We start from the raw sequence: 16,717 nt of genomic DNA on the forward strand, positions 1-16,717 counted from the left end.
GGAGCTATGATGGACCATGAATATTTGAGGATTATAACAAGTATGATTTGGGGTGGCATGCCAAAACTTGAAATATTTCAATACCGGTCCTTGCAGAGATACGACATCATTGGCATAAGGGAAACCTGGTGGGATGAAACTATCCCTGGAGTGCCACACTGGATGTTTATAGGCTCTTCGGGCAAGCCAAGTGAGGCAGGGAGGTGGCTGGAATGTGTGGAGCTTACATTTGGCAATGGTATGGTTTAAAGTCTCTGGGTAAGGATAAAGGGACAAACAAATAACATGGATGTCATCATGGGACTCTACTATAAACCACCTAGCCAGGACAATGACACTGATGAATTTTTATGTGAGGAACTAATGGAAACCTTCAATCAACTTCCCTTGTCCTTTGGGGGGACTTCAACTTGCATGCAGATGTTAATTAGGAGCATCAAACAGCTGGCACAAACAGATTCAGAAGATTTCTCAAACAGCATGTGAACTTCATGGTACAGGTACTAAGGGAGCCAACTAGGAAGGATGCCCTTTTTGATTTGTTGCTTAATTAACAAGGAGGGGTTTGTGACTGAAGTGGTGATTGATATGTCTTGGATATAGAGATCATGAAGTAATCAGATTTAAAATCTGATGACAAGAGGAAACTGCCAGCTTCAACTCTGAAGCTATGAGGATAGCAGACTTCAGGCTTCTCAGGGAGCTAGTTAGCAAGGTCCCCTGAGAAAATGCTCTTGGAGGTGTTGGGTTCCATTTGGTGCTGGTTACTTTTTAAGCTCCACTGCCTAGGAGCACAGGAGAAGGCAATTCCAAAACGTGGAAAGTCAAGAAGTGAGGTCTTCTACGTGAGGTAGAAGACTAGCTTAGCTGAGCAGGAGTCTTCTTTTGGAGCTAAGACAAAAAAAGAAGTTATATATCCAGTGAAAGGAAGCTCAGATAACATGAGAAGAATACAGAGATGCTGCTCACCACTGTTCAGAGAAAACTTGTGTGGCCAAAGCTCAATTGGAGTTGAAGCTGACTATTCTTGTGGGGGACAATAAAAAGGAGAGGGGTTTAAATACATTGATAGAGAAAGGCAGCACAGAAATTACATGGACCCATTACAGGATGAGGATGGTCACCTCACAAACAGGGACATAGACAAGGTAGAGACATTTAAATGCATTCTTTGCCTCTGTCTTCAACACAAGCTAAAGGAGTCCTGTTGATCTGAGCTGGAGGACCATGGCTGTGAGAATGATAAACTGACCCTGAACTTGTGCAGGATCTGCTGCTCTATCTGGATCCCTGTAAGCCTCTGAGACCTAATGGGTTTGAACCAAGAATACTCAAAGAGCCTCTCATGTCATTGTGAGGTCTCTCTCAATCATTTTTGAGCAGTCTTTGGAATATAGAGAGATCCCAGCTGACTGGAAAATGGCAAACATTGTCCTGATTTTCAAAAAGGGCAGGTCTGTCAGTCTCACTTCAGTGTCTGGTAAAGTTATGGAGAATATTATTCTGGGAATTATTGAAAAGCACCTGAAAAGCAGCATGGTCATTGGTCACAGCTGGCATGTCTTCATTAGGGGAAAGTCCTTCTTATCAAACCTGATTACCTTTTCTGACAAGGTATCCCACCTAGCTGATCAAGGGAAGCCAGTTGATGTAATCTTTTTCATCTCAGTAAAGCTGTGGATACTGTCTCTCACAGGATCCTTCTGGACAAAACGTCCAGCATACAGCTGGATAAACACATCATGGGATGGGTGAGCAACTGGCTCACAGGCCTGGCACAAAGGGTTACAGTGAATGGGGTGACATCAGACTGGGGATCTGTCACTAGGGGGGTTCCGCAGGGCTCCATTCCCGGCCCTGTGCTCTTCAGCATCTTCATAAATGACTTGGACACAGGACTGGAAGGGATACAGAGGATACCCAACTGGGAGGAGCTGGTGAGTCCCTTGAGGGCAGAGAGAACCTGCAGAGAGACCTTGACAAAACAGAGAGCTGGGCAATCACCAATGGTGTGAAGTTCAAAAGGGAAAGTGCTGGATTCTGCACCTGGGATGGGACAACCCTGGATGTATGGACGGGCTGGGGAATGAGATGCTGGAGAGCAGCGCCACAGAAAGGGACCTGGGGTCCTGGTTGATGGCAATTTGAGCATGACTCAGCAGTGTCCTGGCAGCCAGGAGGGCCAGCCCTGTCTCAGGGGGCATCAGGCACAGCATCACCATGGAGATCTCCACTAAGGTACCTGGGCCCACTTAGGTGCCTACAGCTGATTTAGATGTTGCTTTCTCCTGGCTACATGAAATACAACAAGTTATCTATGGCAATATATTTAACAGTAATTGAAGGGAATTGTAAGTCAAAATCATGGGTTTGGTGTCCAAAACTGTAAGTTCCTTCTAGACTGAAACAAAATCAATCCCCCCTGTAATCTAACCAACCACCAGCACAAAAGATTTGAGGCTGCCAAGTAACAGTTAATATATTTGATCCATAAGGTTCATTAAGGCTAGAAATTTGGTGCATGAATATAGATTCTAAATTTCCTAAACATTATGGGCTTTCTAATTGTTAAGTGAATTTCAGTTATCTCTGAACGAAGTCTTAGCTGTAAGTTTTATGTGTGCATCACTTGCAGTAATCCCTGAATTGTATATATGCAGGTATATTTATATGCACTGTACATGCACATGTTAGCTTGTCACGTGTGAAGTCAGTTGAGAAATTTAAAGAACACCCTGACAATAGGCACATACCAATATACTTTTACTGTCTTCTTGAAAATCGGATTCTGAAAGTGAGAATTCTTAATGAAATTCTTACTCAAGCTGTTTGCTCAGAGTCATCATTTCCTGAGTTTTCAGAAGTTGTGAAGTTATAATGACTATTTTTCATTTTTGCAACCAGTTTTCTGATTGCATCTGTAAGCATTGCTGGTATACAGTTGCAGTATTTAAGATCGTGTCAGTTCTACGTTTCATTTCTTTCAGATCACAGTTGTTAACAGAACACTATTTAGGCAAATATTTCAGTGTATGCTGAAGTCTAATCATATGCTAATCCATATTATCCACTTAATTCTATATTACTGATGCATGTTTTTGCATCAAACATGCTAAGCATATTGTAGGATTAAGGTTATGTTAAGATATATAAATCTGTTTCTAAGAAATACTTCAGAATACAATCCAGCAGCAACTACACAGAATTTCTCTCATAGGCTGTTAATAGAACAGTTATATCAAAAGTGGGGTAAAATTATTTTCCTTTACCAGCATGCCTTAGATATAGAGATATTCTACATTTTCTAAAAAAAAACCACAGAAACAATAATACAAAAAAATGAGTATTCATTTTCAGTCATATTTTGTCTACATACCTAGTGAAATCACTTTCAGAAACAGCCTGTTTACTAAATGGTTAATAATCTATGACAGAGGAATTAAAAGCTTGTAGACATAGAATGGTCTTGGTTTAGAAAGAAAAAAAAAAAGTTTGTGTCTCATTTGCTTTCCAAACATTCATGACACCTTCTTGACTAGCCCTCACTTACAGCTGTGTAAACAACAGCCATTTAAGCTGCTGAACAGATAATGGGAGGAGAAACCAACACAAGGTATATAAAATGGGAATAAACAAGGACATGATGAGACCATATCCCCTTCCTCCCAGAGCAGCTTCTGGTGTTCTTTCTCTGATAAACAGCATGAAAACAGCCATGCTTTCTCTTCTAATGAAGATTTGGCTTTAATTCAGTTAGACAGATGGCAAATGGCCAAGGAAAATGTATAAATTGGTGACTGAAGTACTGCTCTCTCACCTTGGAATGACAGATTTAATTCAGCTGCATTTCTGTGACATGATAGTCTTAATATGGTTTCTATTGGATAGCAACTGATACCACAAAACCACCTCAACTGATGAAATTCAACACATTATGGAAAATTGTAATTATCAGATGAGGGTTGACCACAGGCTAAAGTAACAAAGCTGAAATAAGCAGCCAGCTGGGTGTATCCTTTAATGTATGATTTAGTTATATTGGCAAAACTGCAAAGCCTTGTAGGTGGCAACATCATACTAAATTTGAATGGAGGTGTCTGCCAGCCCCTCAGCCTCCCAAAACTGAAGTCCCTTTTCTGAGGAAAACAGAAGTAAATCCAATTGTCTGTGTCTAATTAGAAACCAAAAGAACTATCACACATGTTCATACTATTGAAGTGCAATAATAGACAATCCATGCTGACATCTTTAAATCTGCTTTTCTCCAAATGGATCTAGTATTTGCATGCCCAGTAAAGTTCCCTTTCTCCATCTGCTTTGGGAAATGTGGGTGGGCAGTGGTTGGATTGAAATAGCAAGAGCTGGAGTTCATTTAATTCCTTCAGCATTTGTAGTAGCTATATCTTCAAGCTCCCACTATATCTTCAAGCTCCCACCTCAAAAACTCTTTTTAAGTGAGATCTTAAAACCTGCTCCAGAGTTGTTTGCCTCTTGTTTCAAAGGTTATTAACTTTTTTTCCTCAAGTTCCAGCCAAAGCTCTCTGTTCAGGCAGGCTGTTCATCTTCCCTCCTGTCCCATCTTTTGGCAGGCATCCCATGGGGATGGCCTGCTCCTGCACCTTTAACATTTCCTTCCTAAAGTACATCCAGCCCTCCTGGACTCGTTTGCCCTTCAGGACTGCTGCCTTAGGGAGTCTCTCAACCACTGTCCTAAAGAGGTGAAAGTCTGCCCTCTGGAAGTCCAAGGTGGCAGATCTGCAAGCACCCCTCCTCACTTCCAAAGAGTCACAATCACTATCATTTCCTGATTGCTTTTCCCACCATGGCCTCTGACCATCGGATTACCACCAGTCCTCCTCTGTTCACAAACAGCAAGTCCTCTGGGGCACCTCCCCTGGTTGGCTTCCTCACCAGGTATGTCAGGAAATTCTCTTCCACACACTCCAGGAATCTTCTAGATTGCTTTCTCTCTGCTGTGTTGTATTTTTTATCAGACATCTGATATGCTGAAGTCTGCCACAACAGTAAGGGCCAGGGATTGCAAGACTTATCCCTGCTGCTTACAGAATATTTCTTCTGCCTCTCCATCCTGGCTGGGTGGTCTAAAACAGACTCCCACCACAATACCTGCCTTGTTGGCCTTTCCTCTGATTCTTACCCATAAACACTCAACCCTATCATCATCATTGTTCAACTCCACACAATTGAGACACTCCCTACCCCACTGCCTCTCTTTCCCTGCCTACCCCTTCTCAAGAGTTTACAGCCGCTCATTGCAGTGCTCCAGTTGTGCGAGTCATCTCACCGTGTCTCTGGTAGCAGCTCTGTTCCAGTTTTCCTGCTGCACCATGGAGCCAACATTTGTTGCAGTAGCATCTTGAAATGCACTGCCACTCTATAAAGTGAGGTTCTGGTTCCTGTCTCAATGGTTGTGTTGCTTGAAAAATGTCTCATGCTTACCTTATTGTGCAAGAGCTGGGTAAAAATCAGTGAAATCTCAAAGAGTGAGAAATCATCCAACATCCAATTTTAATAGGTTTTTTTGAGTTAAACATTTGTTAAGTACTAAGCATAAAGAATTTTTCTAGATAAAAAGGAAATGAGCTAGTTGCCTCAAGATTTACCTATCTAAAATTCCCAAATAAAGTTTTGGGTTTGATTGATAAATGTGAGCATACAAAATTTTAGAACTTGGTGACTTTATTGATGGCCTGTGAAAAGTTTTTCATATCGGTCAAGTGTGAATAACTATTTTACATGGTAGTTCCCACTTCTGAGCCCTTGATGATTATTTTTGTGAGGTTAAATGTTAGGTAGACAGAGATCTGCAAACACAGAAGCTTTAAATAGGTTTTTGTTTCAAAATTGCTTCTTGGTGTATTTTAGGAGTGCCTTGCTTTTGAAAGGTCTTTGACTATTATAGTAATAGGGTATTTATTGGATCTATGGGACAGACTATTTTGCCTTCAGTCCATATAAATATTGTGAGAGGACCAACTCAGTGCTTAAGGTAATAAATCTGCTTTCTTGGCTGGATTGCTATTTTAAAGTGAAACACAGAGTCAGTTAACTTGACATCTGTATTATATTCCTCTGCTTACCATGGAGTCAGTAAATTACTTTTGCAAAAATCATAATGGGCATTGTATTCAAATGTGGAGTGTGCTTTTTCAGAGTGAAATTAAATGGGATGGTAAATGCTCATTCTTTTGAAAATTTAGTCTTTTCAGTTTATGCCTTCACTCCTTTATCTGAAAAAATGAGGTTGTAATATTTGCTTACCTCTGTGAAGAGCTTTTGGATTCATATGTGAAGAGCATCACGTCAAAAGCTGGCCATGTCCATTAGTAGCAGAACATGAGAGTAGGTACTTCATGCATTGCTTGAAAATTATGGAAGTGCAAATTGGAGGAATCCTTTTATGGTCAAGTTGGAGAACAGGTCTGAAAAAGCCAAAGGAAAGTCATCGACTTCCATCGTTCTTTCTAAGGTTGAAAAGTTAAACCAAAATTGTACCCAACCATTTTCTTTTCTGCTCTTTTGACCTCCTGGAAAAGTGACTAATTTCATGTGTCATCTTGTGTGGTTTATGTTTTCTTTTCCACCTTAGAAATGCCAGTAGAGGCTGATCAACAGGAAGATGGAAAGAAGGAGTGCTACTACAATCTGAATGATGCTAATTTCTGTGACAACGTGCTGACATCCAATGTAACCAAACAGGAATGCTGCTGTACCCTGGGTGCTGGCTGGGGTGATAACTGTGAAATCTTCCCATGCCCTGTCGTTGGAACTGGTAAGAGGAGGCCCTCTGTCCCTTTGCAAGCTTTTGAATCATTGTGTTTATGTTAACAGAGTTTGCTTTGCCTTTAGAGCAGGCTTGCCCATTAAATCCCATATTTTGTAGCATTTAGTCATGACTTATCCATAGGAACCCTCCACAGAGGAAAGGGTGATAAGAATAATTTGTACCTGGTGTAAATCCATTGGCTTCTCTGCTGTTGCCCTAATGATTAAAAGAGCATGTTACTGAATAGTGATTTTAGGCAAATACGGATTCTCACAAGAGGTTTTCCAGATGCCATGGTAACACTTTAGATTTTTTCCACAAGCTGGAAAACAAAGGTAACTGTTACAACATTTTTGAGTCTGCAGCTATTCTTTGTAGTGCTGTTTCTACAGCACTACAGCTTACCAATATATATTATGGCATTAGTTTTACATTTCGCAACTTACAGAACATCAGTTAATAATGTTCTCTGCAGACCATTGTTTAACCTCTAAATATGAAATTAGACAAACCATGTGATATTTGTCACAAATTTTGAAAAGAGTACTTGAAACATAAACAGGTATGGCTGAAATTCAGAAACCAACTGGAAAAAAAATCACATAAGAGAGAACATGTGTAAACCTTGGGATTAAATGCTAAAGATTACTTTTGACAGAAATGCATCATCATGTTTAATTCCTGTTTTAACTGTACCTCAGAATTGGTCAAATTGAAATGAAATGCAAAATGAAAAAGGGGCCTCTCTGCTTGGATAGGTTTGTTTGATTCTGTATAGTCTCCAAGACACTTGAAATAATTTCCCTCTGTAATGCACACCATGTTCTCCTGTTGCAGTCAATTAGTGTTTTTCCTGTGTGAGGACTGAAGAATGTGGACAGGGGTTTGTATCTCAGTTGGAGTATGCCTAGATTACAGCTTGCAGGGTAGCCCAGAGAGGCCCATGCTAGCTTTAATTAATGTAATTTGGCTACTGGTATTGTTATAACTGCAGTGCACCATGAAACCTAGTAAGGACCACATTCTCCTGCCAAAGAGCAAGAGAAATGAGTTTGCCTGGAGTTGTGTGATGCTGTAGGCACCCTAGTGAGGTTTGGTTTTTTCTCTGCAAACTAAGAGCAGAGCAAAGTCAGGCTGTGGCATTTAACATCCCCCATTAAACCAAAGGTGTGTATGATTGCCTGATAGATGCAAACAAAGCTAATATCTCAAAGTACCCTGAAATACACGTAACACTGCATATGTGAATACTTTCTTCTTAACAACATCATTTTTTTTTTCTTTCTCTCCCAGCTGAATTTACTGATTTGTGTCCTGAAGGAAAAGGTTTCATTCCCTCTGGAGAATCATCTTACGGGCTTCTTGCTCAGAATTACAAAGGTCAGTACTGACTTGTATTAAGTTTAATTATTTCAGAAGTTCTGGTAGTTGATTGACTAGAAATGTGAGCCAGGAATGTAAGCATACTAATTCAAATTTTATTAGGTGATAAAAACAGTTTGTAGTACAAAACATTGCTGAAAATCATTCTACAGGTTGTTAAGATTGTTAATTACACAGTCTCTGTAATATTCTGGTTTAATTTCTACTAAGTGCTATGAGAATAGATGCTGTGACCACGAACCACAAATACTTGTTTACATATGGAATACAATGCCAACTTAAATTTGTAAATATATGAATGGGGAGTTGGAAGAGAGGAGAGAGTTCTGATGAACATTTGGCCTGCAAGGGCGAATGAATATTAAAACTGAAGAGAAGTTCTGCAACAATATTTTCATTACAGACCTTCATAGAATAATTACTGGTGGTAGTCCAGTGGTAGTAAAAAAATCAGAGTGACAGAAGTTGGTGAATGTGGGTGGGAGGGAACTGGCATCACCAGGAAAGGAAAGTGAGATCAGCAAAATTTCTTTTCAGTTTTGAGAAGTAGCCATCAATATTAATAATTTTTAAGAATGTCACAGAGTTCATCTTAAGGTCTCTGAGGGTATTTTTGTTGAGGGATTGTTTAAGGGGGTTGTTTATCTTTAGAGATCTAAGATTTCTGTGTATATCCACAATGGGAGTTTAGAACTTGCTGTGTGTGCAGCATATCCAAATTAGTCTCAGATAAAATCTGTGTTGTTTTTGTGCTGTCTCAGGGTTGGTAATATCTCTAGCTGCTATAAATACTGAAATGTATGCTGAATAAATACTGAGATAGTTCACCTGGAAATATCTTCCACAAATCCCTGTCATAATAAGACTTTTTCCCTTTTCAGTAAATTTAGGTTGTAAAACCTTAGGAATGGCACAAAGGACAAACACTAAATAGATAAATAACTTTTACTAATATGCTCTTTTTGTAATGTGATCTTTCTCTGTTACACTAACTTAAATGTTACTGTTGCTTTTGTCCACAAGCTTTTGCTTGTAGGAGCAGTTCCTGTTTTCTTATTGGAATGATCTGTCAGAAGTGAATAGCCTGGTAGCCTTCATTGGTTTTGCTTCCAGGCTTTCCCATTTTTCTCCAGACACAAATTCGTGTTCCACAGGAAAAACACAGATGTGAACACGACGTTTTTTATTAATCTTTGCATTATTCTTGCTGCTAAACAGTCAAAATATTTAATGTTAGTAGCCACTTAGTGGCTGGAAGAGTGGATGTAAAAATAAATAGTTTTCTAGATCTTTCAGTTCTTCTGGAGAAAAGGAAGCATTTGAAAGATTTCCCTTTAAAGCTACTGTACAGCTGGAAATTATAGCTTTGGGATAAAATCTGTGGTGCCCCAGAATATAAATGGGGAGTAAATATATAGAAGACAGTGGATTAAAACAATTGGTATTGAGAGAAGAATGACCTACTTTAGGTTGTGCCTTTTATTGCCATTTTTGCTGCAAACCTAGCTTTAACAGATTGGCTCTAAGTACGTCTAGCAAATGAAAAGTAGGCTGGAAAAAAGGAAGTGAACGGAATTCCAACAAATACATAACTATAAGACTGGGAAAAAATGTGTACAACTGTGAAAAGCAATATATGAGCTGGCGTATATTTTCCATGAAACCTCCCTGAACATGTTTAGCCTCATTTGAAAGTGTGGTAGATTGTCCTTGTCAGCTGTCACTAGTTCTGTAGTGATTGCCACCCAGTGTTCAGCCAGAGACACAATTGGTCCTGTGAGGGGGAAGGCTGCACTCAAGTTGTGCTCTGAGCAACAAAGCCATGAGCAGTGCAGATAGGAAGATTTCCTACCGTGCACAACAGAGTCACCAAACTCTATGCAAAGAGAAGAGCAGTCACAGAGCCCATCCTTAAGCATAACTGCTTAGTTAGTTTGGTAACCAGATGGTGTGCTTAAATTAGATCCGTGGTGGGAATACCTTGAGTAAAGCAAATGATATGGGAAAATACAGGCTATATTGTTCATCTGTTTTGCTTGGAGTTAGGAGCAATGTGATACCAAAGGAATGAAAGGGAAACTGCAGATTATTCCAGTCTCTCTGTACCATGGGACTTAATTCTGACAAGGGGAAGTAAGGGTCCACCAATTTTTCCTTTTCCATTCTGGCTACATTGCCTCTTCCACACCAGTTGTCTGAGGGCTTTTTTTTTCTGTGGATATCTGTGCTCCTGGGATTTTCTGTTTAAACTGAAGTTTGCTTGAACTGAGAAGTGTATAGGATTTATTCCATCTTGCTTGTCTACGTGGCATCGTAATAACAATGATAACACAGCTTTTGATGTTTTCTCCCCAGATGCTGATGAATGCCAACTCTTTGGCCAAGAAATCTGTAAAAATGGCTTCTGTTTGAATACGCAGCCAGGTTATGAGTGCTACTGCAAACAAGGCACATACTATGACCCTGTTAAGCTCCAGTGCTTTGGTAAGTTTATTTAAAGTGGTCCTGTCACTATAATGGTATGCAGATGGGCAAAACAAGCAGATTCCTACAGCAGGATTCCCATCACAACTGTGGCATTTCCAGTAAGGGGAGAAACACTGGGCCTCTGGACTCCTGTCGCAGTTTTGTAAGATGCATTGGGTCATTTCCCTTCCTTCTGCTTGGCTGAGCAGCAATTCTGGATGACATGGCTGTGGCATGTAGAGCAGGGTTTGCTTTATTTGCCTCCTTTTTCAGCAAATTACTCCCAGGAGTTTGCATCTCCAGAACAGCCTTTTGTGCTCCTTTGAGTGCGCAGTCAAGAGCTGGTGCCAGCCTTAATGCAGGCAGCACAAAGTGATCAGAGGGAGCTCCCTCCTTACATGCACACTGCTGCTTCACTCTGCCAAGGGACAGTTTAGCCTTCTGTTCTTTTTATATGGAGTGAGCAGTGAAAGCCTGTATGTTGAAGCTCACCTTTCATTTGGTAAGTGTTCTGGGTTTACTATATTAAATCAAATTAATGCAGACTTTTTTTTTGTTCCAAGGACAGCTATTTTCCCCAAGGAGTTAATATGCAATGTGAAATTACAGTTGAGGTCATTGATAAGCCCATTTTAGCCTGCACAACCTTGTACTCTTTTGGTTCTGGTATTCAACTGAAAATTACTTATGACCATGACCCTGGCTTTTGCTTTGTAAGCAGAGAACCATGTATAATGTGCAGAATAGCATAATGAAAGGAAGCAATTTTTGCAACTGCAATAAGAGAGCCTTTTACCTTGGGATTCTATGATTATTCTTCACAAAGGGTGGGATTTTAGCTGACTAAATGTAATTTATCTGAAGTGGCCTGCTCTTCACTTTGAGCTAAATTTCAGCTTTTACTTTCCAAGACAAACTAAGAAAAATAACTACCATGGCTAGGTAAGGTGATCTCTTATTCTGACAAGCTCACGAGAAATCACTAAGATTAAATGCCCACCTCTAATGCCTGCAGGTATTGTCCTAAAGGGAGAGAAATGTGGGAAGCAGTAGCAGCTATACTGAGTGCAGGGTATTCCTGGCACTGCAACCCCTCCAACAAGCCTCTTTATCCTTCCTAGGACTTCTCTGTACTAGCTCCCTAAGACTCGAGGATCCGAGGTCAGCATCCTTCAGGTGTCTGTCCTTCTCCATGGGCACAGGCAGGATGTTTTTGCCAGCAATGGGTATTTGTGGTAATTTACAGAAGGCATGCAGGGAAGTCTGCTCCTAATATAGGAAAATAGAAGCATAGATTAACACAATGCAAATACTTTGTGCTGGCTTTCCTTGATACATTTCCTTCCATTTTAAAGACACGGATGAATGTCAGGACCCAAACAGCTGTATTGATGGCCAGTGCATTAACACAGAAGGATCTTACAACTGTTTCTGTACACACCCAATGGTTTTGGACGCAACAGAAAAGCGATGCATCAGACCAGCAGATTCAAGTGGTATGATCCATTATACATATTACTGAAGTGAGTACACCTCTACGAGGTGGTGCTGACATGGCTACAGACCCAAAGTCTAAGCTTAGACTGGGTCATCCTTGGATGAGCCTGCTCTTCTGGAGGATTTTGGAAGGCAATGCTTGGACTGTCGTCTGTTGATCCAGAAGGCACCGTGATGTAGGACTCCACAGTGCTCCGCTTTGCCCATACAGACAGGACATTGCTGGAAGTATTGTGAGATTAGGCTCGGGCTGAGGAGCCTTCAGCCAGTTCACCAGCTCTGCGTCTGCCTTGTCCAGCCTTGTAGGTAATGAGGCACAGCTTGCTTGCTGTCTCAGTAAGGCTGGGGTTTGGCTGCAGGCTAAGTCTCGAGATTCAGTTCTACCAAAGTAAAATAAAAGCAGGAATGACAGGATATAGGAGGAAATAGCTAAAATTGTACATGTGCTTTCAACTGATTAACTTTGAAGGTACACTGAGCTCACAGTTTCAAGCTGTGGGCTTCAATGTCACTGTTAAAGTAACATTTTTGTGTGTGCTTTTAATTTCAATAGACACTTATTTCAGAAAAAAAAATGTTAGATATTATGAGATTCTTGGAAACGTCTCAGAAATTCAGAGCATTATACAGTCTGTACAGCTTTGTCTATGCCACTCATGTCTTCAACAGAAGTGTTACAATGGGTTTGATTTAATGCTGGCACTGTATAGCCATAAATCCAGACCTCTGGTTCCTGCAACTTGCAGTGAATTTTCCTGAGATGCCTCTGTAAAAGGAAATGGGAATACAGACTGAATGCCTGCTTTAGTCACTCCAAATTGTAAGGCTGATATTTTGAGGAGTAATGCGGTCACCCTGTTGCAGGAAACTGTGAAAGAGCCTCAGCATTTCTATTGTTCAATCTTCAGTTAAACAAACCAAGAGCAGGATTGTCCTTTGGGTTCATCTAGGATGTGAAGAGAATGCAAGAGCCCAAAGGGTCTTCTGTCATGAGACATTCAGCTGACACAGCAGTGATCATCTCAGCCAGCACAGAGCACTCAAGCCTTGTATCGCTACTGGCAATGTCCCCCTCACGCACAGGGGGAGGGGGCAGGCTGGTTCTTCTGCTGCCAGCAGAATTCGGTGTCGGTTGCAGAGACCCACTGCTGCTTTTCACTGCATATTCTGGCAAGCTCTTAGTAGAATAGGTATCTAAGCTGTGATCACCTTCATGCTTTCAGATCTCCATTTTGCTCTTGAGCGAGGTTTCAGTTCTGTACTCACCCATGCATAATGTAAAAATGCAGTAAATGGATATGCACAGACAAAACAGAACCTTTCTTTGTGACAACACTTATTTTTCACTCTGTGTTGGAACAAAATCAAAACCTTGCAGATGTCTTCACAGAACTATTGTACTGAGGTTTTTACATTCCAAGTGGGAGATTAAGTTTACAGTTCCTCTCCTTCTGATCAGCAGTGATCAGAACTTGCTGGGACTGGGAATGATTTCTTCTGAGATCTGTGTCAAAACTATTATGCCTCTGAAATATTCCAGCCTTGACAAAAATACAGATTTTTGTTAATGTTCATAAGAATGTGACAGTAGTTCACAGCAGTGTTCTGTCTTTAACAATAGCTGTAAGTGGATGATTGGAGACCAGGAGGGCAGATAAACAATACTTCTCTTCACCCTCCCCAGCACTCTCTCAGCCTCCAGCTATTTTCAGCTCAGGGGATTTCCTGAGACTGATGTAGTTTGTCTGTTTAGTTAATGGGACTCTGTCTTCCAAGTATTTGTCCAGTCTCCCAGGGAGACCATGTAAAATTTTTGCTCAGCTCTGCCCTAGTTGTGAAAGTTCTTTCAGATGCATTGATTGCAATATAAGAAAAGCAAAATAACTTTTAAAGATCTATTGTGTGGATGGAGTTCCCCAAACATTCACCTCTCTCCCAATGCTGTTTTTTGTCAAGCTCCGTTAACTTCCATGGGAGCCGAGCTGAATCCCTATTAAGTGTTCAGCAATGACTATGATTTAGAAAGATCTGGTTTTTGGATATCCAACACAATGTGCTTTTAAATTTGCCTAATGTGACAATTCAGGACCTTTTAAGATTTTTCCAAAGCTGAACATTGAAGGGATGAGCCACCTCATGACCTTAGAAAAGGTCATGACTTCTAAGCTTAAATTTGTATTCAGCAAAGTCTGTAAAGCTAAGTTATTTTTCTAATCTAAATTTACAAAATTTATCATTATACCAGCGTCTTATTTAAATAACAGTGCTGTGACAATGACCTAATCCTGTCTTCTCCATCAGAACAAACTGAAGAAGCTGAGGTCTACCAGGACCTTTGCTGGCAGCACCTAAGTGATGATTTTGTCTGTAGTCGCCCTCTGGTTGGAAAGCAGACGACGTACACGGAGTGCTGCTGCCTGTACGGGGAGGCCTGGGGCATGCAGTGCGCCCTGTGTCCCATGAAGGAGTCAGGTAAGGAAACACACACGGCACTGCTTGGACAGTGCTTGAAACACTGCAGTGCTTGAAACACTCCATTGCTTTCATCCCTTGCATTTGTACCTGCGCCAGTAACGTGAGAAAGAGCAAAAAACCCCTAGCACCCCTCAAGTTAAGAGAAATGGGTTACCAATAAGGACTGAAGAATTTCTAGGGAATATAGTTTAGTGTGGTATTCACGTTCTCTGAAAAAATCCCTTCGTCCAGGATTTTTCTCCTGGGAAGCTGAGAGGCCTCAGAGAAAAGGAAAACAGTTCTTATCTCATTTGCTTCTCCTGTGCTGTGTTCGTATGTGGAATGTGTTTGGAGATTGTTTACCCACAGGTGATATTGTTTCATTGGTCTCCGGCGTGAGTTATTTTGACTCATTGGTCAGCTGGGGCCAAGCTGTGTCGAAACTCTGGAAAGACTCACAAGTTTTCATTGTTACCTTTTTAGCATTCTGTAAGTATGTTTTCTGTATTCTTTAGTATAGTATAGTATAATATTCTTTAATATAATATAGTATAATAAAGTAATAAATTAGCTTCTGAGAACATGGAGTCAGATGCATCATTCCTGCCCTCATCACGCCATCCCAGCAAATAGAATAGATCAGTGTTAGAAAGAAAGCTGGCTGTTGTATTTTTACAAGACTGTCTTTTGTTTACACGTTTGGAAATCAGATACTCTTCCGTGATACTTCAGGTAGAAGATGTTACTTGTGGTGACTACAAAAGCTGAATGGATACAGAGAGACATGTCTTTGACACACAGATTTATTTCTGGGTTCTGGAGAAGGGGGCCAGTGGAAGCAGCATAGGTAGATGTCATGCTTTGCCTGAGATACATCAGGCCTGGTTACACAGTCTGGTGGTATGATACAAACTTCTTCCCCCCACCCCCATTTAAACTGTTCCAAGGTCTAGTTTGGATGGAGCTTTCTTACTATATAAATGTGTCTTTCAGTGACATATCTTTCCATGTAGGAATACCAACCTGCACTGGTAAAGCATTTTATTGTGAACATTCCTGGATTTTCACTTGGGCCTTTGTTACTCTAATGGTAATGTTGTGGCTGAAGCAATACATGTTTTACTTGTAGGAAAAACCCAGGAATTAAAAAACTACATAGGCAAGCTCAGTGCAGCATTAATGTGGTTGTTTCTGTCTGCTTGGGTTGTATGCTTTTATAATTTACTTGCAAGGTCCCTGAACCTGTTCTTAGATATCTTTACTTGTTTGAGTTTGCTTTGGAAATGCAGCAACTTTAAAAAAAGCATCTGATTTTGATGATGTTGGCTGGAGTAACTGCTGGCTGATGCTTACCCCAGGAAGAGACTGAAGAAGAAAAACAGGGCATGACAGCAGCTTGATTTATAAGATTTGGAAATCTTTGAAATGTCTTTGTCAGAACAAATCTTACATGAGGACATCAAATTACTATACCTGCTAGAATAACAAATGTAGTGGAAAGAAATGTAATGTTGCCCTGTATTTGAAAGACAAATACAGGGCAACAGCTAATAGCAGGAATTGTTGCTATGGCCTGGAACTCCTCAAGTGGAAAGATTGAGCAGATTAGAGGAGTTTTTCTTCTTACAAAGTTCATCACATGGTGAGAGTGACCCATCTGTGTCATGCAATCCTGAGGGAGCAAAGAAAAGCTGTTCCTGTTAGAGAGAGTTAAATTAGGTACAAGATTTACTTCTGGAGATTTCTAGCTAGTTACATTTAAAGCAGGATAAATCTGAAAAGAAGGAGAGAAGGACCACCAACATGGTCAGGCAAAGAAAACCTGCCTCACAAGGGAAGATGAAAAATTTCAAACATAGCTGCAGAACAAAGACTGCAAATTCTAAGACTCTCCTCTGGAGCACAATCATGGAGGATTCCCAGAAACTTTTAATTTAAACAAAAGTGCAGGAAAAAAAATTGGAACTATTTCAGTCTGAAAATACTAGATGTATTTTGATCATTAGGAACACAGGATTCTGGATTCTGTGTCTACAGTGGGGTGCAAATCCCCAATAGCTCTATGAAGAAAATTGAGAAATTAATTTTAAAAATTACATGGAGGTTCCCAATGGATAACATCCTAAACAT

The 16,717-nt window shown here is 40.5% G+C and overlaps 1 protein-coding gene across 7 annotated transcripts in view; it reads left to right on the plus strand.

Annotated features, from left to right (window-relative positions):
- The window catches only part of LTBP1 (latent transforming growth factor beta binding protein 1), a 188,933-nt gene that overhangs the window by 158,490 nt on the left and 13,726 nt on the right, over window positions 1-16,717 (plus strand). For 6 of the 7 annotated variants that reach the window (XM_030944876.1, XM_030944877.1, XM_030944879.1 and 3 more), the window contains 5 exons: window positions 6,611-6,793; window positions 8,081-8,167; window positions 10,526-10,654; window positions 11,992-12,132; window positions 14,435-14,605. In XM_030944876.1, coding sequence (XP_030800736.1) covers window positions 6,611-6,793; window positions 8,081-8,167; window positions 10,526-10,654; window positions 11,992-12,132; window positions 14,435-14,605 — 711 coding nt within the window. The remainder of the gene's footprint in view (window positions 1-6,610; window positions 6,794-8,080; window positions 8,168-10,525; window positions 10,655-11,991; window positions 12,133-14,434; window positions 14,606-16,717) is intronic. The other variant, XM_030944878.1, reaches the window with a different exon arrangement.

This window comes from Camarhynchus parvulus, chromosome 3 (assembly GCF_901933205.1).
Source record: "Camarhynchus parvulus chromosome 3, STF_HiC, whole genome shotgun sequence".
Taxonomy (NCBI): domain Eukaryota; kingdom Metazoa; phylum Chordata; class Aves; order Passeriformes; family Thraupidae; genus Camarhynchus; species Camarhynchus parvulus.